The sequence below is a fragment of the Alosa alosa genome, chromosome 21, assembly GCF_017589495.1.
Source record: "Alosa alosa isolate M-15738 ecotype Scorff River chromosome 21, AALO_Geno_1.1, whole genome shotgun sequence".
Taxonomy (NCBI): domain Eukaryota; kingdom Metazoa; phylum Chordata; class Actinopteri; order Clupeiformes; family Clupeidae; genus Alosa; species Alosa alosa.
The window spans coordinates 19,854,851-19,882,350 of record NC_063209.1 but is presented as its reverse complement, the minus strand read 5'-3'; the positions used below and the strand labels follow the sequence as shown (position 1 = coordinate 19,882,350).

Below are 27,500 nucleotides of genomic sequence, written 5' to 3'. Positions count from 1 at the left end.
ATTTGTAATGCAATGTGAAGACTACCAACAGCAGATGGCACCTTCAAAGGCTTAGTGAAGTCATAAGCAGTCTGGGAAGATGAGGCATGGTGCAGACAGCGCCCTGGGCACTCAGTTCCAGATCAATACCACTTTGACTATTCATCCATAAACCACTCAGCGTTTGGACATGCACAAGCTGGACACACTGCTTCGATTGAGGACTGAACTCTCCTCCCGTCCTGAACTGGCCACGACAGAGGCATCCATGCACAAAAGACAACATCCAAAAGACACAAGCAACTAGAAGCCTCGAAAGTGGGTCATCGGACACAAAGAGGCACAGAGCGTCTGTTGGGCACCTTCAAAGCTCTGGCCAAGCCATGAGCTTCTGCACCAGCAAAACAGCATGCGGATGCCAGGCCTCATGCAGCTGCTAGATGCACGTTAACACATTAACATTCATTCATCCAAAAGAAAAGCAAGCCTGGCACTCTCACATTAACTTCTACATTCAGCTAACCAGAGATGCACACCAGCCCTGCAAGGAGGAAGTGGTTCTACAACCACAACTGTGACATTTGCACCAGCCTCTCGTATTGATGATTAAAACCTCTACACACAACTCAACACAACAATTGTGGTCCTGCAGTAAAAAGTGCATCAGACTGCATACAGCACACCCCTTAAAAATGAGAAATAAATATACAACTTAAAATCATAATGCTTTAGAATTCCACTTAGTAAATCTATGTAAACAGTGTCTATGGATTTAAGTGATGATGGATCTAAGTATTGGCTGGGACTGATAATAATTTTTTGATCAATGTTCAATGTAATGATCAGCGTTCAATGTCAGAGCATCATGGGCAGAACTGATTTGGGGGGGGATGATGTGTGTGCGGCGGAGGGATTAAGTCTGACGCTACTGTTAGCCATGTGGAAACATCCGGAAGGCTAGAGGACATGCCAGCCCTGAGAACAGCTGACTCTGGTGTGGATTATAGTCCCAGTCTGGCATGGACCTGTGATGGCCAGATTGGGACTACACCTGCTCCAGACTCCGGTGTTACCAGGGGGGAGTTCACACATGCACTCGGTCGGAGTTTTAGCTCACGTTGGCGACAGCTCGTCGTCCAACCAGGAGGGCCTCCTCCGTGGTTTGTCTGTCTCCGACTCCGCCCCCGGGCTGCCCCCAGCCTGATTGGCTCCCGTTGCGGGGACGGGCAGGAAGTGGGTGGGGCTGGCCCCGCCATGTTTGGGGGAGGTCCGCCTGGCCCACATGTCATCCCTTCCTGGGTCTGACACGCCCCCTTGCTTTCCAGGCCCCGCCCCATCCACCTTTGGGGGCAGGAACTTCCTGGAAGCATCCGGACTGTCCCTAGGGGAGGGGCTGAGTGGGATGGTAACTACGATGGAGGTTGACATGGCGTTGGTCGTCAAGGAAGTGCGGTAGAGTTCCTCAGAACATGAACGGGCGGGGCTTCTGCTGAGAGAAGCAGCCATTCATTGTTGGATTAAACACACACACACCACACACACACACACACACTCTTTCTCTCTCTCTCTCTCACACACACACACACACACACACAAACAGACCCAGAACTGACATACAAAAAAAACAACAACAAAGCAGTTATGCACACTGATGTAAATGGGCCGAAAACTGAACAGCATTCTGGGAATAAAACTCCAAGGGGACCAAATATACGCCCCCATAAATCAGACTATTTTGAGAGCAATGGAGAGACATTTCCTGCTGATGTGAAGTCGATACGCTAGCCTTTGTATCATAAGTGCTGTTTCTGCACAGAGACCACTGTCTGCACACACAAGGAGGGAATAATAAACGAGTGCTCTACAGGGAGTGTGTTTTTTCTCTAAGGCAGAAGAGAGTGGGATGGTGTGTGTGTGTGGATCAAAACTGAAGACGTTAATGAGGGGTGTGAGCTGATGGCTTTTAAAAGAGAGTCAGAGGTCAATTCTATCAATTATGTTGTTGTCATACCTGCAGGGGCTACAATGGTGTTCATACAAACAGAATTCACACGCATGCGAATAAATGCACAGAAGCCAAAAAAAAAAACACAGACACACTCCTAGACACCCGCACATACTCCCACACACACACACACACACACACACACACACACACACACACACACACACACACACACACACACACACTAAACACACACACACATGGGATCAGTGGCGGAAAACCTTCTCATTTCCTCCCTTCCTCAGGGTGTGTCACATGTCCTGTACTGAGGGATTGCGAGTGTGTCAGGAATGCGAGTGTGTGAACAGGAATGTAAGAGTGTGTGTAGTGTGTGTGAGAGTGTGTTAGTGTGTGTAGTGTGTGTGAGAGAGTGTGTGAGAGTGTGTCGCGCACACTCAGAATATCAGACTCAGCTGTTTCCACATCCTCGCGTTGCCTGGGTGACAGTCCTAATGTTAGATCTTGCCCAACGTCTCTCTCCACACCCCCACATCCTCTCCAGTGCCAGAGGTCAAAGGGCAGCCCACAGCATCACTGATGCATCATGGGACGGAACACACAGACAGACACACAGAAAAACCCAGACCGCTGCTGCTGCTCTTCAAGAAACAAAAGCCCGTTTCTCTTTCCCTCACACACACACACACACACACACACAGACAATTACACCATGAGAATCGCAAACATCAGACGCCTGGCGAAAGCACATGAGGAGCCCCAAACCGTCTGGCTCTTGCACAGGGGAGTGAGATGAAGGCCAGGCTGAAAGAGAGAGAGAGCGAGAGAGATGCTCCAGCCAACTCCAACCACGCCAGGAGGGACAGCATACCCCCCAGAACAACTAACCCCTGGGCCTGGACTAAGAGAATAAGCGCCCGGGGCTTCGCTTATAAAGAAAGCCTCACTTATCAACAAAGGTGGAGGCCACGAGCAAAGAGTCATACTTTCCCACTCTCTAGACCATGAAAGAGCGGGTGAAGCCGCTCTTGGGTTAAAAGCCCTGATGAGAATGCCATTTGTGGTGAGAGAGACATCTGAAGGAATAAATTGCCATGCTGTTCACTTTTTAGAGATAATAAATGAACTAGTGAGTGGAATGGAGAGCACACAGGCACTGCCATAAGGAGTCGGGGGACTTCAGGGAGAATTCAGGGTGTTGGTAAGGGGGTGGGGGTGAGGGGTGGGCAGGTCAGCACCTTGAGTCAGTAGCTGCTGTCTGGTTTTGCTGCTGCTTCTCCGTGTGTGTCAGTGGGAGTGCACTGGAGTATTCTGGGATAGGACTGGGAGGCTTGTTTTCGGCATGACTGCAGTCATGGCTCTCCCTCCTTGTGATAAACACACTAGCCTCCTCCTCCTCCTCCTTCCGCTCTTCCTCCTCCTCCTCCTCTTCACCACCGTCTCTCTGGTGCTCCTCAGGCTCCTGTTGGGGGGGTGCGGGGCAGGTGATGGGGGCTACAGGGTGGGGGTCTAGTGGGGTTATGTTGGGGGGGCTCTCACAGTCTGGGGCGTCACTCACACTACCCCCCAACAATGACAATGGTGCCGGTAGAGACAACAACAGGGATGTTAAAGAGGATTAGGGGACGACCACAACATGACCAGGAATGTGACCATAACACACCGTAAGGGACCATGTGTGGGAGGACACCACCAGCGATACAGGAGAGTCACATGGTGGCGTCACAGAAACACATTGGAACATAGGAGGACACATCAAACGAGGAAGACAACCCAGTTGGGGAGGAGAGTGTAGAAGTGTACACACACACATTGAACACACACATTGAACACACACATTGAAGGGTACACACACACACACAACACACACACACACACACACACACACACACGGAAGGAAGAAAACAAGGAAAAAGAAGGAACATTTGAAAGAAGAAAAAAAAACAGTGGGCGATTAACATCACAGACTTTAGAGTAGAGAAAAGACATGACAAGTGAACAAATCATTTCAAAAGATGGAATCATAAAATTCCATTGGCAAGAGTCATGGCGCCTGTGATAGGTTTTTAACTCAGTCACAAATGATATGTTTCACTTGTCTGTGTTCACTACCATGGTGATAACACAACTGGTGTTCACAAGTGCACATGGGACAGCAGGCCTAGGGAGGACTCAAGCCAACCAGGATGCACACAAACACACACTCTGAAGGACACACAACCCCCTCTCCCACATAGGGCTGCACGGGCCAGTGATTCCCACACATGCAGACCATGCATTCTGCAAAATACCTATGGTCACGGGATGCGGAGAGCAACTTCCTTCAAATGATAAGTACCATCTTTATGTGACCGTGTCAAGCGAAAAGTGGCCTGAAACAGGGAGGGGAAAGAGGCTCGTTGGACGTCTTCTGAAAAATGGTGAGGTCGAGATTGAAACCTCCGGAATGCCTGTACGATCACACTCCCGTGTTTTTGTGGAAAACCCAGAGAGACGGGGGTCTGCATGTTTTGGGAATCCTCCATGTCTGCTCCATGCCTTCGTCTTCTCAATTTCACGCGTGTTAGCGCAGATTGGTGCAGTATGTACTGTATGGGAGCTCAGGTCTGGCCAATTACAACACATCTGGTCCACATCAACCCATCCCTTCATACCTCCCTACTGTAACAGAGAACAGAAATGGAAAGAGAGAGAGAGAGAGAGAGAGAGAGAGAGGGAGGAGGAGGAGGAGATCGAGAGAAGAGATGGAAAGAGGGTGTAGATAGAGATAGAGTGATAGAGAGGGATAAAGAAAAAGAGAGGAAGAAAGAAGAGAAAGAGAAATGAGAAAAGAGACAGAGGCTGAAAAGAGAGGAAGAGAGAGGGAGAGAGATGGGGGGAGGAAGGAAGAGAAACACAAGCCAGGAGTTTCCTTCTCTAAAGCCTTGATGATGTTCCGAATCAACTAAGAACATATTCCCAGGCTTCCAGATCTTTCCAGTTCAATCAAGACGAGCGGGAAGGTTGGCTGCGTGTCTCAGCCCATTTCTAAAAGTGTTATGTTGAAATTGGCCGCTCGAGAAGGGTGTAAGACCAAGCGTGAATTATGGGGTGGAAGACAGTCCATCCGACAACACTTTCCCCTAAAACACTTTCCCTGAAAGGCCTGGCTCTGAGAACGCCGCCTGTCCTCGCGCTCTCTCCCTCCCTGTGTGAGGTTTGTCAATGTGTGTGTCCTAGACGGCCAGATTCTTTTAGAAGACACGGGGGCACGAAGACAGAGCAACTAGCAAAGTCTTTTACTTTCTCTTCTCTTTCCAAATAAACCTCGTCATATCTGACACCCCGTTTACACTTCCACAGACAGGCCCGACACGGAGACCTTGTCCCTCTGCTCACCTCTGCTCCCGTCAGGGAGTATTTCACACACACACACACACACACAAACACAGACGCGCTTCACGGTTGCTGTAAGTGCCTTAAAATGCACAATATGGGATATATTCAGACTGTCAGCTATGACAGAGATGTTATACAAGCTGTGTGAAACAGGGGCAGGTTAGTCCTCCCCCTGAAACACCTGGTGATACGACCACACAGACTCACACCGCCAACCATTGGTTCACCACTGGGCTTCTGATGAGATATCCGTTGGTGTGGCAGCTGTTTATTACGGTTCTTGATCGTGGCTATTTTAAGGTGTTGCATTTCTCCTGCTTGCAACAATACTGGCACAATGTTCTAATCAATTTACATCTCTTTTCCACCTACTGAATACTTTAACAGGAAACAACAGATGCCAGGGCATTAAAGAGAAAAACTTGCCTGCAAAGTTTTATTACATAAGTCCCTGAAGACTCAGAAGGCTGTAAGTAAATAAAACCAAGCTCAGTGTGATTAGTGAACAGACAGGGACTTTCACTTTTTTAATGGTTGGTGCTAATCACCCGATCAGAAGCGGTCAGGCTGCACACATTACACCCCATATCATGACCACAATATCTCTACAGCCAATAACCAACCCTACACACCAGTGTACAGAGTAGCATAGAACACATCTCAAACACTCACTTATAATGCTTGGAAATGATGCCTGTTCACAGAAGCAATCAGATATATTTACAGATATATTTATGATAACCTATAATATCTAGAATACTGCACTGGCAGTAACTTTAATTATTAGTTATTGGACCAGATAACTGAATATGCACATGCAGCATCAGTACAGTGTGTGCTTTTATTTATGTAAAGCATGTTGAATTGCCTCTGTCAATGAAATGTGATGTATAACTTGCCTTGCCTTGCTTTGCCTTGCTTTGCTTTGCTTTGCTTTGCTTTGCTTTGCCTTGCCTTGCCTTGCCTTGCCTTGTCTAAAGTTAAACACTAGCTGACTGCCCAGGGCTGCTCACCTGAATGGCCGGTCCCCCCCGATGGGCGAGGTGGCAGTGCTCCAGCTCTTGCGTCCGCCCTCCTCTCTCTCGGGGCGCTTGCGTCGCAGTGGCGCGGGCATGTAGGCCGTCTGGTTGCTCTTGTTGGGCAGGAACTGGTTGAAGGGCAGTGGCGTGCGCGGCTCGCTGACCGATGTGCGCCGCGCCAGCATGTCATCCTTACGCACGTCCGGCATCCGCCGGTGGTGGTGCGGGAAGTCGGACTCCGAGTCGCTGCCGCGGCCTGGTGGGGTGAAGGGGTCAGAGGTCAAAAGAGGTCATGATAGGTCAGGGAAGGTCACTGCTGGAGAAAAGGTCAGTCAGTGAGCCTAACAGTAATCAAAGTAGAATTAGAAGTTTACAGTAGCAATAAAGCTCAGAAAGACATCATGTCATATTCATATTCAGTGCTCGTCCTGTGCATCTACCCCAACAGAATGACTGCATGCTCCCTCTACATATTGTATTGTCATTGACATTTACAAAGAATGTACCACAAGTACGAATAACACAATTGATATTCTCAAAATATTATAGAAAGTGTTCCTAGTTAAAACCACAGGCCAGTTATTTAAGGACCCTACTGCCTTATTTATGGAGCCAAGACAAACGGCAGGCGGCTGCCAAGCCACTGGTCCTGCATGGGCTCGTTACAGGCATCAGAGAGCCGCAGCATGGTCCAGTGAGCTCAGTGTTAATGCAGTCATGGGTGGGCGATGACCAACAGAGCCCATGGTGTCAGGGAAATGTGCCCAAACAGAGCTGTGGGAGTGAATGTGTGTGTGTGTATGTGTGTGTGTGTGTGTGTGTGTGGTGTGTAAGGGAGAGCTTTGCCTGTCACCAGCTCACACCACCCCCCCTGCACTTTGACAAACAGAACTGCATTGCACAAGCCCAAAACCAATGTTTAAAAACAAAAGAGTAACAAAATTTTTTACTTTGTAAAATATATCCAGAGAGCTCTGAGTTTGACAAGTTTGTTATGGCAAAAAACAGAATGGTTTACATGTCTAAACGACCTTCATCCTCCTTCAAGGACAAAGGAGGAAACATTCCCTAAGCTATCACCTTCTAAAAGGACCTCACCCACACTCTCGTGGTGCCCCAAAGGCCTTGCATACATATACATATCTCTCATGTCTCCGTTTCTCAACCCTTGCAAATTCCTCTCTCCAAGATGGCAGCCACATGTGTGTTTGGCACAGGGAAGGTTATACTGTCAGTATGGCCGAGGTCTGATATCAACCAACCAAACAGAGATCAACCCAACAGCAAAATTCCTCCAAAAAAGAAACAGTGTGCTTTTCCCTTTTGATTTGTAATTGGTGGCTAACTGTTGGAGTTGAATGACTGACACAGGGTCAGTGGAAGGAAGGCCTTGGGGTAGCCTTGCTTCAAGAGGACCGTAAACTCCTTTAAGGGAAAAATGCAAAAAGGTTGAACATCCAATTGGAGACAGATTACAAGCAGGTCGTATGTGCATTGCCTCAGAGTGTTTTTAATAAGTCTGTAGAGTTCTGCTGCACACATGTGCGTTTCTTTGAGGATGAAAGTGCCCCTATTCATTGTGTTCCTTACTGTGCTATTTACATATACATCATCATATTACAGCGAAGGAATATGTATGGGTGGTTGCACCCTGTGTCAATGATATGCATGGCATAACAATAAAGTACAATATGGGTGTTCTAGTACACGGCTGCTACACTAGACCATGCATTGCTAATATGATCCCCTTCCGCTTAGTGGATCAGTCGTCATGGGAACACCAGCATGCGGAAGGATGGAAAGATCAGAACAATCGGGGGAACAAGAGGGGTGAAGACGGCGTCCACTGTATCCCGTCACGAGACGCTGGTCAAACACGGCAGTGGACCAGTGGAGGTTTAGTCTCTCCACACAACATTTCCTCCCAAAACAATTACTTTTTTTCCCTAAAAAAGGCCTCAAGCCAGTATCCAATTTCGATCCTCTCTTTTTTAATTCCCCCCTCATCGCCCTCTTATGATATCAAGTTCATTCTGGTCCTTGCGCTAATTATTGTTTGGATCAAGTGAGTTTCATAGCATGGAACACAGGGCCCTTGCTCAGAGGTGAGGTCGTGGAGGTCTCGGTTTGTTTGGGGTAAACACCCTGAATAGGAGATTCTTTATGCTCCAACCCTCCAGCATCCATCTCTACACCCCCACAACACCTCCCTACTCCTCCCCTTCTCTTCTCCTCTTCTCTCCTTTCCTCTTCTCTTCTCTCCACCCCTCTCCCCTCTCTCTCCTCTCCTCTCTCTCCTCTCCCCTCTCTTCTCCTCATTCTCTCTCTCTCTCCCTCATCTCCTTCTCCATCTCCCTCCCTCTCTCTCCCTTCCCCTCTCTCCCCTCTCCCCTCTCTCTCCTCTCCTCTCCCTCCCTCCCCCTCCTCCTCCCTCCCTCCCTCCACTCCACCCACCCACCTCCACCCACCCACCCACTCCACTCCACTCCACTCCACTCCTCCCCTCTCCACCCCTCTCCTCTCTTCTCCTCTCCTCTCTTCTCCTCTCCACCCCTCTCCACCCCTCTCCTCTCTTCTCAGGAGCCAGTTCCCTCTCTGTCCACACCTCCTGGACTCCATCCAAGGGTTTTGTTTAGCATTTCCCAGAAGGGCCAAGCAACAAGCGCAGCATGTTACCAGCAGGCATCAAACACCGCAACAGCAGCAGCAGCAGCAGCTGCTTCTCAGCGTCAGGGCTGAGGTCCTGGCTCCTGGGCCCTGGGGTCTGCAGAATCCGGGGGCCGCTCGCTTCTCCAAACGGCCCGGGACGAAGTATGCATGTGAAAACCACCGGCTTTTTCTTGTTATTGGTCGGGGGGAAAGTATGCATTTGAAGCGGACAGTGTTTGTTTGTAATTTGTGGTGCAGAAGTATGCATTTGAAGCTGGCCCGGCTTTGTTTAATAATTCATCTCCTTTTGAAAAGAAAGAGCGGCAGGCATCTAGGCAATAACAAGGTCGCTGACTCAAAGCTGTCTGCTGCGAGGACAAGGCTGTGTTCCCTAATGGACTGGTCAAGGCCAGGGACAACTGAGGGAAACCATGTCCAGATAAGGAAAACGTTTCCTGACAAACACCAGCCCAAAGAGTGGACGTTATCTTCATTCACCATTGCAGTTACATAGACTGCCATACAGAATAGAAACTGTTGTTATGGATGTCATTATGAAATATAACTGATATTTATAAAATAGATATAACAGTGACATATATGATATGGACAACACAGAACATATCTAATGTGCTATACACTGGATTTTGTTTTGTAGTCACTGGGCAAATAACTATGGGACATAAAAGCGTAGTCACTGGACAAATAACTATGGGACATAAAAGCATTTAGTGGCTTCATAGGAAGTCTATCAAGCAAGCAAGACGGCAGTAAGACGTCAGTCCCTTCCTCCAAACGTCATTCACGACAAAAGCAGGTTTGGCTCCTGAACAGGAAGTGAGGTATATTCCCACACCACGTCATTCTGCGGCAGCACGGAACGTTTCTCTGTCGAGAACTATAACTTTTTTATGGGCTCTCATTAAAATAAGAAAGCGAAAAGCTTAACAGGTTGTTTTGTGCTACAACTTACTGCTTACCATGGTAACTTACAGGCAATGTGACATTATAAAAAACCCTTCATTTTCGTCAAACATATTATAATGCCTTGATTTCAGCTTTCTGAGTAATGCATAACAAACTCTGACATCTGTTTATGAGACGGCTAGTCTTTCATAAAACACTTACCAAAGTCAAAGTGTGTAACATTCTCATTGCAGACATACTTTCTCCATGGACTGCAAGACTACTTAGGTTATTTGAACAGCTATTGGCTCATATAACCCTCTGAGAATAATATCATGCCAGAACAATATTATGCCAGAAGAACTAAAAACTATTTAGATGAAGTATTCGTACAAATTGCGCATATTTGTATATCTCTATATGATGTATGTGTGTGTGTGCGTATGTGTTTTCACGTATGTGTGTGTGTGTGTGTGTGTGTGTGTGTGTGTGTGTGTGTGTGTGTGTGTGTGTGTGACTTGTTAGCAGTTGCTCTGCACATAGTTTCTCACTGTGGTTGGAAAGCTAACAGCATGCTACACATTTAGCACATTTACAGACATAAACACATATGGTGTGGCTCCATAAATACACAAACAAATGCACGCACACACACATTCACACAAGCACACACTAGCACACATTTATACAGACACACACACACACACAATCCAGTCCTCGTAATAAGCAGCGCCTGTGATTTTACTGTGAGTGGTTGTTGGCTGACAAGTGAAAGGCCGTCATTTGAGCCCCACAGTAAAACTATTCTGCGCTAATTATGCCTGACAAGAGGGAACTGAGAGAGACGAAGAGGGAAGTCCAACAAATTGGAGAATTATGGAAAGAGAGAAAGAAATAAAAAGAAAGAAAGGAATTTAAACAAGAAAAATATAGTTTAGTGGCAGGACGATGAGAAACACACATACAGCAAATTGAGCTACTGAGAAATAAGAGACAATACAGACTGACAGCGCCAGGCAGAGAGTCAGAGGTAAAGGAGAGAGCACATAAAGCATAGACACCACAGAGTCCCAAAAACACATCTCCCTCCGTCCCATAGACACACAACATAAAGTCCCCAAAACACATCTCCTTCCGTCCCATAGACACACAACATAAAGTCCCAAAAACACATCTCCCCGTCCCATAGACACACAACATAAAGTCCCCAAAACACATCTCCCTCCGTCCCATAGACACACCACAGAGCCCCAAAAACACATCTCCCTCCGTCCCATAGACACACAACAGAGTCCCAAAAACACATCTCCCCACGTCCCATAGACACACAACATAAAGTGCCAAAAACACATCTCCCTCCGTCCCATAGACACACAACATAAAGTGCCAAAAACACATCTCCCTCCGTCCCATAGACACACAACATAAAGTCCCAAAAACACATCTCCCTCCGTCCCATAGACACACACACATAAGTGCCAAAAACACATGCCCTCCTGCGGGGCCATAGATGACGCTGCGAGCCCAAAACACATCTCCCTCCTTTCCCTCCTCCAATCCCAAACTCTGGCTGAGAAGCTGGTTAGCCCAGCTTCAAATGGAAAAGCAATCACATCTAATCTAATCCACACACACACACACACACACACACACACACACACACACACACAAACACACTTTCCAAGCTTCAGTGGAGCTGTAGGAGTGTGTTGAGCAGGGTGAATGTGAGCCAGGATGCTGGAGGCTCTGTGCTCTCAGTGCTGTTACCCAGAAGCAGCTGCTGTATATGGAGCTGGATGTGGGGCTGTGTGGGGCTGGATATGGGGCTGGATATGGGGCTGGATATGGGGCTGGATATGGGGCTGGATATGGGGCTGGATATGGGGCTGTGTGGGGCTGGATATGGGGCTGGATATGGGGCTGTGTGGGGCTGGATGTGGGGCTGGATATGGGGCTGTGTGGGGCTGGATATGGGGCTGGATATGGGGCTGGATATGGGGCTGTGTGGGGCTGGATATGGGGCTAGATATGGGGCTGGATATGGGGCTGTCTAATAGCTGTTCCAGAGCAACCTGCCAGCCAAACCCCACGTTTGGATGGCAGGTTGCTCTGGAACAGCTATTAGAGCTCCAGCCCTATTTAGCCTCAGAGAGCCGTAGAGCACCATGCCAGAGGGGCTTATAAAGAGGATTAATGGCTTAACAAGTCCAGTGTGTACATGCGAGTACCTGTGTTTTTGAGTGTGTGTGTGTGTGTGTGTGTGTGTGTGTGTTTGTGTGTGTGTGTGTGTGTGTGTGTGTGTGGAAGTGTATGCGATGTAAAATGATCACTAAAGAAATTGCCTGTCTATACTTTTATACTTTGAATTTCTTGTGTCTCAATGGCTTATACATACACACAGACACACACAGATGCCCAGAAATGGACAATTGAAAAATCTATCTATCTATCTATCTATCTATCTATCTATCTATCTATCTATCTATCTATCTACTGTATCTATCTATGTACTGTATCTATCTACTTATCTATCTATCTATCTAACTATCTATCTATCTATCTATCTATCTACTGTATCTATCTATCTATCTATCTATCTATCTATCTATCTATCTATCTACTGTATCTATCTATCTATCTATCTATCTACTGTATATCTATCTATCTATCTATCTATCTATAACCCTATTACCTCAACCTGTTCTTGCACTGAACTAGTTTTATTTTTACCTTGTCTACATTGCATTTTACTCTCCTATTTGTACCATAATGGCCTTGGTCTCCCTAGACCTTACTCTTACACTGTTGCACTGTTTAGGACTGTGTTTGGACTAGCATCATGGCTGACGCTTAGCTTCTCATGGGCACATAACTAAGGACTATGGTTGGACTACTGTTTGCACCTTCACCATGACACTCCTCCCCTTTAGCACCTCACCAGTCCGGCCCTGTCACTACAAAGTGTATGTGATCACCCTCAACACATTAGACTTAAATTTGCTTATATAGTGTATTTTAGTATTTAGTTTTCTTATCTGTCTTATCTTCTACTGTCTTTTATTGTACAGTGGAGTTTAGTTATATGTTTATACTTATGTTTACCATTTCTGCTGTAAGTGCATGTTGTGTGTTATTTCTGTATGCTACTGAGACCCTTGAATTTCCCCTTGAGGATCAATAAAGTCTCTCTCTCTCTCTCTCTCTCTCTCTCTCTCTATCTCCTCTTATCTCTATCTCTATCTCTATCTCTCTCTCTATCTCTCTCTATCTCTCTCTCTCTCAACTGACACACATACTTCTGTTTATCTCTGTCATTCATGCCTAAAAACAACTCTTTACACACACTGTCTATAAATCAACCTGTTTGCAAATCTGCTTTAAGAAATGTGTTGATTTTCATACTCACAGTAGGGTACATCTCTACCAGTAGTATTGCATACTTATAAACCCTTTAAAACCCCACCCACCCACAGACCCACTGCGCCCATGTGAGCCTCTCCTCATACTGCACATGTGCAGTGAGGGCACCCAGGGGACACTACGGGCCATGACAACGTCACTCCAGTGGACAACACTAGAACAATACACACAGCAGTGCCGCAGAAACCACCCTGCAGCTGCAAATAGCCTGGGCGAGCGCACACTGGACGCTCAATGTGCTCATTACCGGGAGACACAACACGGCCACTCCACTGCTCACAGTGTCCATGCTCGTGACACAGGGGTCACCTTGGCATCAAGAGACCCACGCACGCACGCACACACACACTAGAGCTCACTCAATTGATTCCACTACTAGAGCAGAAAAGGACAGACACGGGTGTGAGACACCTTGCATGTCTTGTGTGCTAAAGTAAGTTCCGAAACAATGAAATCAATCTATCACTCTCTTTCACTCACACACACACACAAATTCATTCTCACACACACACACACACACACACACACATTGAGGGGAGGCGAAGCACCTACCATCACTGCTACGTGACCGACCAGTAATGGCCCTCGGTGGGGGGTCTGTCAGCAGGCCCAAGGAGTCCAGGCTGTCGAGAAGGAGTCCTCCCGCGGGCGGGAGGGGAAGCGCCTCACCTGGCGCTCAGAGTCCCAGCAGTCGATGTAGCCGCTGTCCCGGATGCTACGCTTAGGACTGTCACAGTCCTCCGCTTCCTGCCAATACACACACACACGCACGCACGCACACACACGCACGCACACACGCACACACACACACACACACACACACACACACACAGGTTCAATTTCTCTGAAATAGCCTCTGATGTTACAGCTCATAACTTGTTATGTTAAGTTGATGTTCCATATTGTTCCGCTCCTCCCCATAGAATTGTTCTGCTGTTCTGCTCCATGTCTCCCTCGGTTCCCCACGTTCCCTTCTCCGGGCCTCTCTGAGTTCCCGCACTAATGAAAGGGAGACATTTCCTTCCTTCCATTCAACACAAACGCTCAGCGCACAGACACGGTTCTCCCTGCCTCTTCCTCCTCTGCTCCATCCATCCATCTCTTTCTTTCTTTCTTTCTTTCTTTCTTTCTTTCTTTCTTGTCTTTTCTTTCTCAACAAATACTTTTTTGCATTTCTTTCTTTCTTACTTTTTGCCTTTCACTCTTTCTTTCTCGTTCACTTACTCTCCTCCTTCCTCCTTTCTCTGGCTTTCCCCTGTCCGAGTCGCCGTACTGCTGCCCCGTCCACTGGATGTCATTTCACGGTTCACAGGGCTAGTCCGATGTGAGAATGGGCGTAGGGTGCAGTTTTGGCTCTGACACTGATGTTCTCATAAGCTCAGAGAGTGCTCCAGATCTCTGGTAAAAATCATCCGAGCACCTCCGAGAGACAGGCCATGGCCTCAGAGGTATTCAGCAACTGCAGGCTCTCATTTCTGGCCTTAGTGATTTTATTCGGCGAGTCCGAGGAGACTTTTCTCCACGTGAAACTCGCCCAGTGGATGCAGACTTTGCCGCTAATCATGTATTTGTTTGTGTTTTGTTTGGACACAAACAAAACTATGTTATCTATATGGACCATCAGGTGAAACGAAACACCGCAACTCAGTCTGGCCTGGTCGGTACAAAATGGTCTGGGGGCGTTGTTGTTCAGGTATGCCTTTAAGTGGATTTAGGCTATCGTTTTACAGAGCACTGTGAATGGCCAGTCACGCTCCAGTGTCCACTATAGGAGTGGGTTAACATTGTGGAGGGCTTGGTGTCTCACGGCTAGAGACTGATTTATATTGACAAGGTATGATCATGCAGGGATTTGGACGTGACTGGCGATGTTACGCTGTGTTCATTTATTGAGCACGTGGAGACAGCAGAGGAGCCATTTAGTGCATGATTTCAGTGTACAGTTTCTAACACGCTTGAACCAACAACACATGACGACACAACCCATTTAGCCTTCTCTCTCCCACCCTCTCCCTCTCGGACTATCTATCTATCTGCATCTCTCTCTCCGTCTCTCTTCATTGATTGATTGAAGTTTTGTGCTGTTGTGCAAGGCAATAAAGTACAATTCAAAATCTCCGTCTCTCTTTCACTCTCTCCCTCTCTATCCATCTCTTTCTCTATCTGTCTCATTCTTTGTCCCTCCCTCTTTCTCTCTCTCTCTCTATCTATTTCTCTCTCTCTCTCTCTCTCTCCCTGTGGTTTATCCTGGTTGAAGGAGGACATGGATGGCAGGGGGTTGGCAGGGACAATGGCTGCCTTTGATTGGCTGCATTCTTTCCATCACCCCAATCTGTCCACTAAAAGGTGACCGTTAACCAGCAACGCACACACATGCGCGCACACACACACGCACACACACACACACACACACACACACACACACACACACACACACACACACACACACACACACACACACACACACACACACACACATCCATACAGTATCCATACACAGAAAGCAGCACCGTTCAACAGCCACACACAAACACATCTATCATCCTTCTGGAAGCTTCTAATAAAAGAACTGAGTCCATCTCTGGTCTCAAATGACCCCCTCTGTAGACCGCCGCGTCATCACCAACGGCCAGACAGAGGCACGAGATCATCAAACGCACAGTCAGAGCCATGCAGACACCACAAAAATAATGGCCCATATTCTTCATTATTATTGCAAGCAGCGGAGGCTGAATTCACTCTCTGCTAGAATGGACAGTCTGTTTTGGAGAGTGGCCGGCAGCTGTGAAAGTGCTTTGCGGGGACAGCGCCATCGCGGCCGTTATACAAGGGACACCCATCACATGACGGGCCCAAGAAATAAATTGCAGCCGGGTGACATCATTCCCCTTGATGCAAGGGTGGCCAGCCCACCTTAGTTTGCTCAGCGGGTGTGCACGCAGGTTCAAGTGTTTGGGTCTGTTGTGTGTGTGTGTGTGTGTGTGTGAGAGTGTGTGTGTGTGTGTATGTGTGTCTGAACATATGCTGTGTCTATAAGTCTGTGTTTCTGTATGTGTGCCTGTGCATGTATGTGTGAGTGTGTGTGTGTTTGTACATGTGTGCCTATGCTGTGTCTATAAGTCTGTGTGTCCGAATGTGTGTGTGTGTGTGTGTGTGTGTGTGTGTGTGTGTGTGTGTGTGTGTGTGTGTGTGTGTGTGTGTGTGTGTGTGTGTGTGCGTGTACCTATGCTGTGTCTATAAGTCTGTGTGTGTGTGTGTGTGTGTGTGTGTGTCTGTACCTATGCTGTGTCTATAAGTCTGTGTGTTTCTGTGTGTGTGCCTGTGTCGTATGTGTGTGTGTGTGTGTGTGTACCTATGCTGTGTCTATAAGTCTGTGTGCCTGTATGTGTGTGTGTGTGTGTGTGTGTGTGTGTGTGTGTGTGTGTGTGTGTGCTATGACTATCAGTGTGTGTTTGTGTGTGTGTTTGTGTGCTATGACTATCAGCGTGTGTGTGTGTGTATGTGTGGTATGACTATCAGTGAGTATGTATGTATGTGAGTTTGTCTGTGTGTGTGTGTGTGTGTGTATGTCTGTGTCTGCATGTGTCATCAGGGACCTGTAAAATCCACAACTGTGGCGCTCTGGACCCCTTGAGCCCAGCATGCACCGGCACCGGCACAGGCAGCCGCGGTGGCGGGGTCCCGTCCTGAGCTCATGGCTGGCACGAGGACAGATCCTCTCCTCTCCGTCTGCAGTGGACACAACTGTCTGAGGTCATGGCCAGAGAATGATGGTAGGGAGAGGAGGGTGGAGGGGGTGGGGGGGCAGAGCACCTTTCCTTCCCCAGAGAAGATGCCCAAGCCTGGCTGGGACAGCTGTGATAACTCCCTACTTCAGTCCAATCCTGGATCTCTATGGATCACAGTGTTTCCCATACATTGACTTATTTGTGGCGGCCCACCACAATATCAACATTGACCACCACACAATGATTTTCCAGGTTGTACTAAATTGTGCTTAAATCTGGTTCATCATAACCACGCTATGCTAATTTGTTAAAAACTGTTGAATTCAAGATAATTCTGCAAACCTACCCCCACAAATAGAATTCAGTTCTGTGGGAAACACTGTGATCAGGACCGCAACCCCCAAAATCCATCATTGTACTATAAACATCATAACCTATAGACGGTCTTCAAAACAAGCTGTCTTCATCATTTTATGATAGATTGTAGCAAAGCAAAGGCCCTTGGGAAATGTATTCTTGAACTTGAGGAAACAGTCTGCAAATTCCACTTCCTCTCGTACCTTTCGCATCTGTGACAGAAGCCCTTCAAACTCCTTCAGGTCCAGCGTCGGGCCGCTGTAAGACGCACAGCTGTTTGCAGCCTTTCCCAGCCAGTAAATGGTGATCAGCACCTGCGACCATAAAAACAAGCCAATAAGCAAACACACTCACACACACACACACACACACACACACACACACACCTGCTCATCTGCTCACCACTCTCAATTCCAGAGAGGGGGGGGGCAGCCAATGTCACTTCACGGTATATAAACGCCACGTTACATAAGTCACGCATAAGTCAATCTGCAGACGTCTTGATCATCTGAGCACATTTTTCCACTTGGTTATCGGTGCGAGCCAGCCTGCAGCCAAAGCTAGGTGAAGCTAGTTCTGTTTGAGAAAACGCCATCCATAACCCTCATCTGGGAGTGTTCCAAGCCTAGCAACGCTAATGTGGCTCCACCACTGGACAGACAAGAGAAGACGTAAAGGATGGAGAAGCAAACACCTGCCTGTCCGACGTCATGCCAGACAATGCATCAAAACACAAAATGAGTCCCTTTCCGCAAAGGTTGCAAGTAATCATGACCAAGGTTTGCAATCCAAACAAACCAATGCACACACACACACAAGTGCGCACACACACATGCGCGCACACACACACACACACACACGCACTGGTGGAGATATGAGGGTGTGCTGAAAGGCTTTGTCTGCTGGTGGCTCTGTGTCTCTGTATGTGTCTAAACCCAATCAGGCCCTGTGTGTTTATCCTGCGCCCCTGCACAAACAAGACAACAAGACAAGGGCCTCCCTCATGTCCCTCTCACCTCTCCCCACACCACATCACACCGCTTCACACCATTCCACTCTACCCCACCCGATCCCACTCTACTCCACACCATTCCACTCTACCCCACCCCCACTCTACTCCACACCATTCCACTCTACCCCACTCCTACTCCACACCATTCCACTCTACCCCACCCGATTCCACTCTACTCCACACCATTCCACTCTACCCCACCCGATTCCACTCTACTCCACACCATTTCACTCTACCCCACCCGATCCCACTCTACTCCACACCATTCCACTCTACCCCACCCGATCCCACTCTACTCCACACCATTCCACTCTACCCCACCCGATTCCACTCTACTCCACACCATTCCACTCTACCCCACCTGATCCCACTCTACTCCACACCACTTCACTACTTCTGGCCTGTCAGCAGCCCTCACACACAGACAGGCACAACACAAGGCACTTGACATGGACACCTTCATCATGAGTAAGTGTGTGTGTGTGTGTGTGTGTGTGTGTGTGTGTGTGTGAAAGAAAGAGAGAGAGAGAGAGAGAGAAAGAGAGAGAGATGATTGGAATATTAATATAGGAGAGCCTCGAAAGTGCACTGAAACTGCACTGACTCAGCAAATAAAGCAGAGAATCCCAAGAGCTCCTTTGTCACTGTATTTCAACCCCAGTCACTAATGCATAGCAAGCCCCCCTCCCAACACACACACACACACACACACACACACACACACACACACGATGCGCACACACACACACAGGCCTGCATATATTACATTTTTTGGTTTGTAATTAAGGAAGCTTTACAGGTATGTGAGAAATTGCCTCACAGGGCCCAGCCCCCCGTCAAAAGTGATCAGGGAGGCAATGCATTCTTATGAAGCCAGCACTACAACAGCTTAGTGTGGGGGTGGGGTGGGGGGGTAGAAGTTTGAAATACGTACATGAAGAAATGATTAGTTGCAGCTCTCCGTCTCTATCTCTCTCTTTATGTCTCTCTCTCTCTCTATCTCTCTATCTCTCTATCTCTCTATCTCTCTCTGTCTCTGGGCCTTTCAGTGTGACGCCCAACCCACCCTCCATCAACAACAGCAGTGCAGTGCTCATGTGAAGAAACTTCTAGAAGGCTCATAGAGAGCAGGGACTGGCAGCTTCCACCAGAAAATCTGAACATGGCTGCCGGCCGGGCTCATCCTGGCATCCTCTTTTGCTCTCTCACACTTCACCCAATCCGCGTGTCACCAGCAGATCGCTCACCACAGAGGCCAAATGAGGAGGATTCCACCAGAGATTCCATGGTCTGCCTTAACAGGTGCCTAAACCAAGCTTTCAATGGCACATCTAGAATGGTGCAACATACTTTAACATTAGGGCTCCAGCAACTCATCGGTTAATTGATTAGTTGTCAACTATTAAACTAATTGCCAACTATTTTGGTACTCGATTAATTGGTTTGTGGAAATATGTCAAAGGCCTCACAACAACGTCCAGTCTGACATCTCTGATGCCCACAGGGTTTCAGACTCCTGCTTTCTCTCAGCCACTCACAGTAGCTGTCAATCATCTCTGATTGACAGAAGATGGCCACACCATGCCCGTCCAGCACAATAGACTCTTTTAGGCGCTCAGAGCCAGTCTTGCGCTGCCCCAACGAGAGACTTACACAACCAGCTTGACATGCTGGAGGCAAGCGATCAGTATTTACTCATAAACACACCAGGACGTGTTTACTCTGTGTGTGGGACTGTCCAAACATGCAGTAATGCCAGTGTTTACCCAAACTAAGCCTTCTTAACCCCAACACAACACCCTCAGTTATCATAAGAGCATCTCGAAATCCAAATCTGACAAAGGAGCATCCTCGTTTACTAAACATCTGGACGCCGAGGCCTGCCGAGGAGGACTGCTCTGTAACAGCTGGACTCTGAGGGCTGTGTGTGGAATCGCTGTGCATTTCTGGGTCCACTCTAGGGAGGACAATACAGTAGTGTCCCTTTTGCAGGGTGCAGCCATTCCTACTATAGCTAACTGTCAGCAGTCTGCAATGCTAACCAAACACACGCGCACACGCACGCACGCATGCGCACACACACACACACACACACACACACAATGTTGTTGTCTCCATAAACCATGCCAGGATATGCCCTATCGAAACTACCGTAGGGCACAAACGTCACGCCTTGCCTGCAAGAGCACGCTCACGGTTTTGTTTCATAAAACAGGATGAGCACAGAGCCTGAACACACACAGGCACCGCGGAGGACAAGACAAGCACATCAAAAATGCAGCACACGCACGCACGCACACACACACACACACACACACACACACACACACACACACACACACACACACACACACACAAACACACACACAAACACACACAAACACACACACAAACACAAACATACACACACACACACAAACACACACAAACACACATACACATACACACACACACACAGGTCAGAGGGATGTGAGCGAGGGAGAGAAGGAGAGAGAGAGAGAGAGAGATGAAGAAACAGATGTCAGGAGAGAGAGATAAATAGACAGGCAGACTGAGAGAAAAGGGAGAGGAGAGAGAGAGGAAGAGAGAAAGGAGAGACTGGCAGCTACATTCAGGGAGATACAGTTGATCAACACTTACATTCTTTAGCCTCCTGCTGCAGTCGGATCCTCTGCAGAAAAGAGAGAGAGGGGGGAGATTGTTACCTGAAGGTGAACAGCATTCAAAACGACAACCAAATGAATTAACAGAAGCCGGTGGAGAGGGGTAAACAACCCCTGTGGAAAAACCCCCAGAGAGAGAGAGAGAGAGAGAGAGAGAGAGAGGGAGAGAGAGAGAGAGAGAGAATAGCAGTGTTTCACCTCGCACTAGCTGCAGTCTGACGCCAGCCCTGCCTCCCGCTGTCTCTGCACACTCGCTCACTCGCTGGCTCTGACGTCCCTACTCGAGGCTTTTCCCCTTTAAAGAGGACTCTAGTCTACATCACATGGAGGAAGGCCTCAAATGCCTCTCACTCTCTCTTTCTCTCTCTCTCTCTCTCTCTCTCGCTCTCTCACACACACACACACACACACACACACACACGCTCTCGTCTCTCTCTCTCTTCCTTCCATCCTCTCTCTCTCTCTCCATCTACTCTTCCCTCCCTCCTTCCCTCCCTCCTGCCCTCCCTCCTGCCCTCCCTCACTGCTCTCTCGCTCTCACTCACGCCTGCGTTCACTCCTGCTCGTCTTGAAATATGCACAAGCTCCCAAAACACACTGGCCCAAACAGGCAACCAGGCAGGCAGGCAGGCAAGTAAGCAGGGAGGGCAGGCAGGGGAGGTTGACTTTCCCCACAGACTCAGTCCAGCCTCCATCCCGGCTGCCCCACGACACAACTCTCCGCGCACATCTCTATGGTAACCAGACTTGAGACCGCAATACATATGTATTTGTATTCATGTGCATAAGGTGCTGCATCAGTCCGAATGCTCCAAGATCTCTCCCTGCCTGTTTTTGAACCAAGTGTTCTGTTTCCACAGCAACTGTTATTTCACTTTCCGGATGAGTCGGTCACAGTGTTTTAGCGCTGCTGTAATCAGCCGCCTTCAGATCTGTTTCTCAAACTGCACTATCTAATCCATGATGATGGGAGCAGGGAGTCAGGGCTAGGAGGACAAAGACAGATGAAGAGAAACCGTGACGGAGGAGGAAGCAGGAAATGATGACAGAGGGACAATGACCCGTGAGGACAACAGAACGGCCAAGAGCACGGAGAAGGAAGGCCAGTCGCTGCAGAGAAGGAGACGGACGCAGACAAGCTCAGGGACAGAAGTGGACAGAGGTGGAGTGAAGGGACAGGGACAGAAGTAGGATGTGAGGACAGATGTCCAAGCCGGACGAGAGGAGGAGCTGCAAACAGAGAGGAGGGGAGGAGGAGGTGCAAACAGAGCCAGAGAATGCAGCACTAAACCAATCTATACACACACATGAGGGTGCTAAATGGAACCGTTAGGGGTGCAGAAGAACAGGAAGTGGAGGCAGGAGACAGCATGGGGGGGGGGGGCATACAGTAGGTGGAAGTATGCAAGATGGCACAAGTTGGTGTATTAGGTAAGAACAGGAGGGCAAAGAGCATGGGAAAGGGGACCGGGTGGAGGTATTGGGGCCTTCAGGAACGTGGAGCAGAAGAGGGGATGGTGCTCTGCTCTGCTCTGGCTGAGTGAGGAAACAGAGCCGAGCGTTTGTTTCTCCAGCAGCACCTTACATAAGCCCCCTCTCATGGAGACAGATTCCACACGGCATTAGATCACCGGCCCTGATATCACCTTTTCTCTTTCCCTCAGCCACGCTCTCTCTCTCTCTCTCGCTCTCTCCCCCTCTTTCTCTCTCTCGGCTGCTCTCTCTATCCCCCTCTCTCTCTCTTTTTTTTCCTCTTCACTGTCACTTTCGTATCTGTTGTTATTTCTATCTCTCTGTCTCACCTTTCCTTTTTCACTCACTCATTCACACACACACACACACACACACACACACACACACACACACACACACACACACACACAGCATTGAGCTGTCAGCTATCTTGGAGATCACTCAGTTTCCATCAACAAACACAGGCAGCGGCGGTGCATATTTCAGACCTTCTCTCACTTTACTGGCTTGTCTGTGCTCCAGCGCTGACACACGGGAAGGTATGACACATGGGAGAAGATATGAGGAGGAGAGGAAGAGATAGAGTGAGAGACAGAGAGAGAGAGAGAGAGAGAGAGAGAGAGAGAGAGAGAGAGAGAGAGAGAGAGAGAGTAGAGACACTGAAACTGAGGCCTTCAGGCACTGTGCTGTTAACCTTAGAGTGACAGGGGTTGCGTTTCACAAACAAAGAGAGAAACAAAGCTGCTCTGTGCTACTGAAGAAAGAGAGAGCGAGAGAGAGAGAGAGAGGAAGAGAGAGAGAGGAGAGAACACTGCTGTAGTGAAACTGCATTTCCAATGTATCTGCACTTTCCGGTATGCTATGAACTATGAAAGTATAGACATTAAAACTACATTCGGCAAAACATGTCAATATGATGCAACTTCATTTCACCTACGATCCTAAACAATACAAATAACCACAAAGACTGATCTGTGTATTACATATTGAACTGACTCTCTCTCTCTGTGTGTGTGTGTGTGTGTGTGTCCACCTTTCATACAAACATACAAATATTGCAAATTCAATACTGAAATTCTTCATGAACAATAGCAATAGCATAAATTACTTTGACCTTCTCAAACCTATCAATTGAGTGCTTAACACTGAAAGATGACTATGTTCTGTGTTGCATGCACATGCACACACACACACACACACACACACACACACACACACAAACACACAAACACACTTCTCTCAGTCTGGCTGACAGAACCAGTTCGGCTACCCTGTGCCCTGCCCGAGGCATTCTGTGCTGTGTGGTTGTACCCATGAGGCAACCTTACACCCCTTCCTCCATTTCCCAGACACACCCACCTACACACTCACACTCCATCCCTCACACAGAGGGACAAAACAAACTATCCCCATGGCAACAGTCACTGTCACACACACACACACACACACACACACACACACGCCGAGCGATGTCGATGGCAGATTTGACATCCGTTTGGTTTGAGAACAGCTTCCTTGTTGTCACGACTGGCGTGTCCGAAAAGGGCTGTGTCCATTCAGAGGAGCATGAGGTCATGTTTGGCACCTGGGCTTTGTTTTCAATGCATGACAATGAGCAAACTGACCAGCGGCATCCACACACAGACACACACACACACACACACAAACTAACCACAGCCAGGGGCTCACAGATGGCACAGCAGTGACAGCACCATGGCAAAAAGAGGATGGGAGAGGAGAGGAGAGGAGAAGAGAGGAGAGGAGAGGAACAGAGAGTAGAGAGGGGAAGAGAGGAGAGGAGAGAAGTAGAGAGAGAGGAGAGGGAGGAGGAGAGGAGGAGAGGAGAGGAGGAGGAGTAGAGAGGAGAGGAGAGGAGTGGAGTAGAGAGGAGAGGAGAGGAGAGGAAAAATAAGATTAGGAGATGTCAAGTAAACCATAATTATATAGGACAGAGCAAAATACACACACAAACACATATACCAGTATGTACATATCTATATAGCAAGCAAACTGAGTCTCTGACTGAAAGATGCACACTCGCGTGCACACACCCACACACACGCACACACACACGCACACGCACAGATGACCTTACAATCTCTGTCAGATGTTGGATAATCAATACCACACACACTCACACGCGATCAATTAGTCACCAACAAAACACACTGCATGACACTGGCTAGAACCATGTCAAAGTATTTGTCATCTCATAAATCTCAAGATCACACTCACACACACACACCCAGAGGTGTCTCTTACTTGGCGTAGACGCGTGTGGAGGTGTTCTGCAGGTCTCCGGGGTCGAACAGCTGCGTTCCCTTTAGCCCCAGCTCCTCACAGCCCCTCAGGAACAGCGTCAGGTTGTCCTGCACACACACACACAGGCCAACAGCAGAGCATTAGCCACAGTGCCCCACACACACACACACACACACACACAAACACAGTGAGTCACGGAGAAGTAGCACGACGACGCCTGTGGTTTTAGACCAGGGCTGCAAAGTGGCAGCTAGCTGGACATCACTCACTCTTCCCTCTCTCCTCCACTCGCGTCCACTTCCCTCGTTCCGTGTCTCTGTCCCTCCCCTGTGCTGCACTCCCTCTCCTCATCCTGCTGCTTCAGCACACCCCGCAGTTGGCCTGGGGCTCACAGCTCCTCTACTCTACATTCTTGCCCCACCTCTCTCTCTCTCTCTCTCTCTCTCTCTCTCTCTCTTCTGACCAGGTGTGTCCGAGTCTTTTGTTCCCCCGCAGCAAGCTGGACCTCTTTGAGTTCTTTTTAGTTGCCTCTCCTCTCCTCCTCTCTCTCCTCCTGTTCCCCAGGCCCACTGGTCCCTCCCTGCTCCACTCTTGCTGAGCTCTGCTCTATTCTCCACTCTCCTCCCCTCCCTCCTTGTGCTCCTCGGCTCTCTCTCTCTCTTTCACTTCACTCACACACACACACAGGCCTGGAAAGGGTGGCACAGTTTCCTCTCCTCTGGGCTGATTGTTGTCCTGCCTGTTGTTTCAGGGATGTACCGAGAGGCTTTTTCCCCCTCTCAACGTTTTTTAAAAATTCTTCTTCTCACGTCCTAAGCCTCTCTCTCTCTCTCTCTCTCTCTCTCTCTCTCTCTCTCTCTCTCTCTCTCTCTCTCTCTCTCTCTCTCTCTCTCTCTCTCTCTCTCTCTCTCTCTCTCTCTTTCTTTCTCTCTCTCTCTCTCTCTCTCTCTCTCTCTCTCTCTCTCTCTCTCTCTCTCCCTCCCTCCTCCTCCCTCCCTCCTCCTCCTCCCTCCCTCCCTCCTTCTCTCCCAGTTCTGCACTGGGCTTCCGTTCCGCGGACCGCAAGAAAGTTCTGATTCTGTTTCCCTGGAGATGAAGCCACTCCCAAAATGTGACCACCTCTTTCAACCCCACCACCACCCCACCCCCACCCCCCTTTCTGACGGAATCGGTGACACCCACTATTAACACCAGACAGAGAGTGCGACATGGTGTTAAATAGGTCATCAACACACACACACGCTCACAAAAACAAACACACTGACAGACACATGAACAAACAAACACACACACACACACACACACACACACACACACACAAAATCAGAGCTATTAAGTACATCAGCACACCACTGCTGCTGTGAAGCCACCTGACATAGTGTCCACAGGCTATCCAGATGTACTGCCACCGCCAGGCCGCCACTTAATGCAAAAACAGCCTCCATCCATGAGGCACTGGCCTATTTATACTCCTGTATGTCACTGTCTGTACATAACCCAACGGAAAGGGAACGTGGCAGCACATAGCAAGGCAATAAATCACATCCATCTACAGTATACTGGGTGTGAACGGCAGCTGTTGGGCGCTACTAGCAACGTGAACACAATCCCAGCTGTAAACAGGAAGTGAGATAGTGCTGGGCAGATGCACTGGTGAGATCGGCCCCCTGAAACAGAATCGGCACTCTTACTGTTTAACTGGGAGGGAATTGGCGTGTGTACGCGCTTGTGAAGATGATAAAGTAGACTCTCTCACACCCACACACACACACACACACACTCATATGTTTATGTTTTCCAGGCACCCAGGTCTCTCACCTGGAGTCAGCAGAACAAAGGCCTCATATCCAGTTTCCCAAGTGAGACGGGAGTCACACGCATGCACTCACTGTCTGTCCAAACTGATCTGACCTGCACTTTATCTTCCTAATTGTTTCAACATTGTTTTGGTTTACTTTTCACTTTTCCTCTCTCTCTCACACCCTCTCTCTCTCTCTCTCCCTCCCTCTCTCACACCCTCTCTCTCTCTCTCTCACACCCCCCCCTCTCTCTCTCTCACACCCTCTCTCTCTCTCTCTGCCTCTCTCTCTCCTGTGTACAGCATATACATGCACATGTGTGTTTACATCAATAAATCTAGAAAAACAATATTTAAATACAGTACGGCAGCACCTCATCTACCCTTTCATGTTTACAAGTCTCTCTCTCTCTATATATAGAGATATATATATATATATATATATTATTGGTGCATGGTAGAGACTGACACCCTCGCTTGGACACTGCCCCCTGCTGTTAGTAGGCAGATAAAGCCTACTTGGCCTTCAAAGGAAGTTGATCGTCACAGACAGAGAGGAACCCTGGCTGCCTGTGTGTGTGTGTGTGTGTGTGTGTAAAATGTATACGAAATGCATATACATGTATATATATGTGTGTGTGTGTGTGTGTGTGTGTGTGTGTGTGTGTGTGTGTGTGTGTGTGTGTGTGAGCGCTATAATCATGTTTTATGGCCCAACAGAACACAACCAGGTGTCTGATGTTCCAGCTTCCTGCCTGCTGCCGGGGCTGTGCTCAGGGGAAAGAACATGGCGTGCCCACGGCTCTGGATAAAATAGGCACTTTTAAGCGTTGGAGGAGGAAGGGAGGGTGTGTGTGTGTTTGTGTATGTGTGTGTGTGTGTGTGTGTGTGGG

General features: G+C 48.4%; 1 protein-coding gene across 1 annotated transcript in view; it reads right to left on the bottom strand.

The window, feature by feature from the left end:
- The window catches only part of limch1b (LIM and calponin homology domains 1b), a 119,871-nt gene that overhangs the window by 21,962 nt on the left and 70,409 nt on the right, over positions 1-27,500 (bottom strand). Inside the window, 8 exon segments of the mRNA XM_048232195.1 lie at positions 1,097-1,465; positions 3,181-3,501; positions 6,334-6,595; positions 13,867-13,942; positions 13,945-14,061; positions 17,603-17,713; positions 21,052-21,082; positions 24,810-24,916. Of these exon segments, the coding sequence (XP_048088152.1) occupies positions 1,097-1,465; positions 3,181-3,501; positions 6,334-6,595; positions 13,867-13,942; positions 13,945-14,061; positions 17,603-17,713; positions 21,052-21,082; positions 24,810-24,916 (1,394 nt within the window).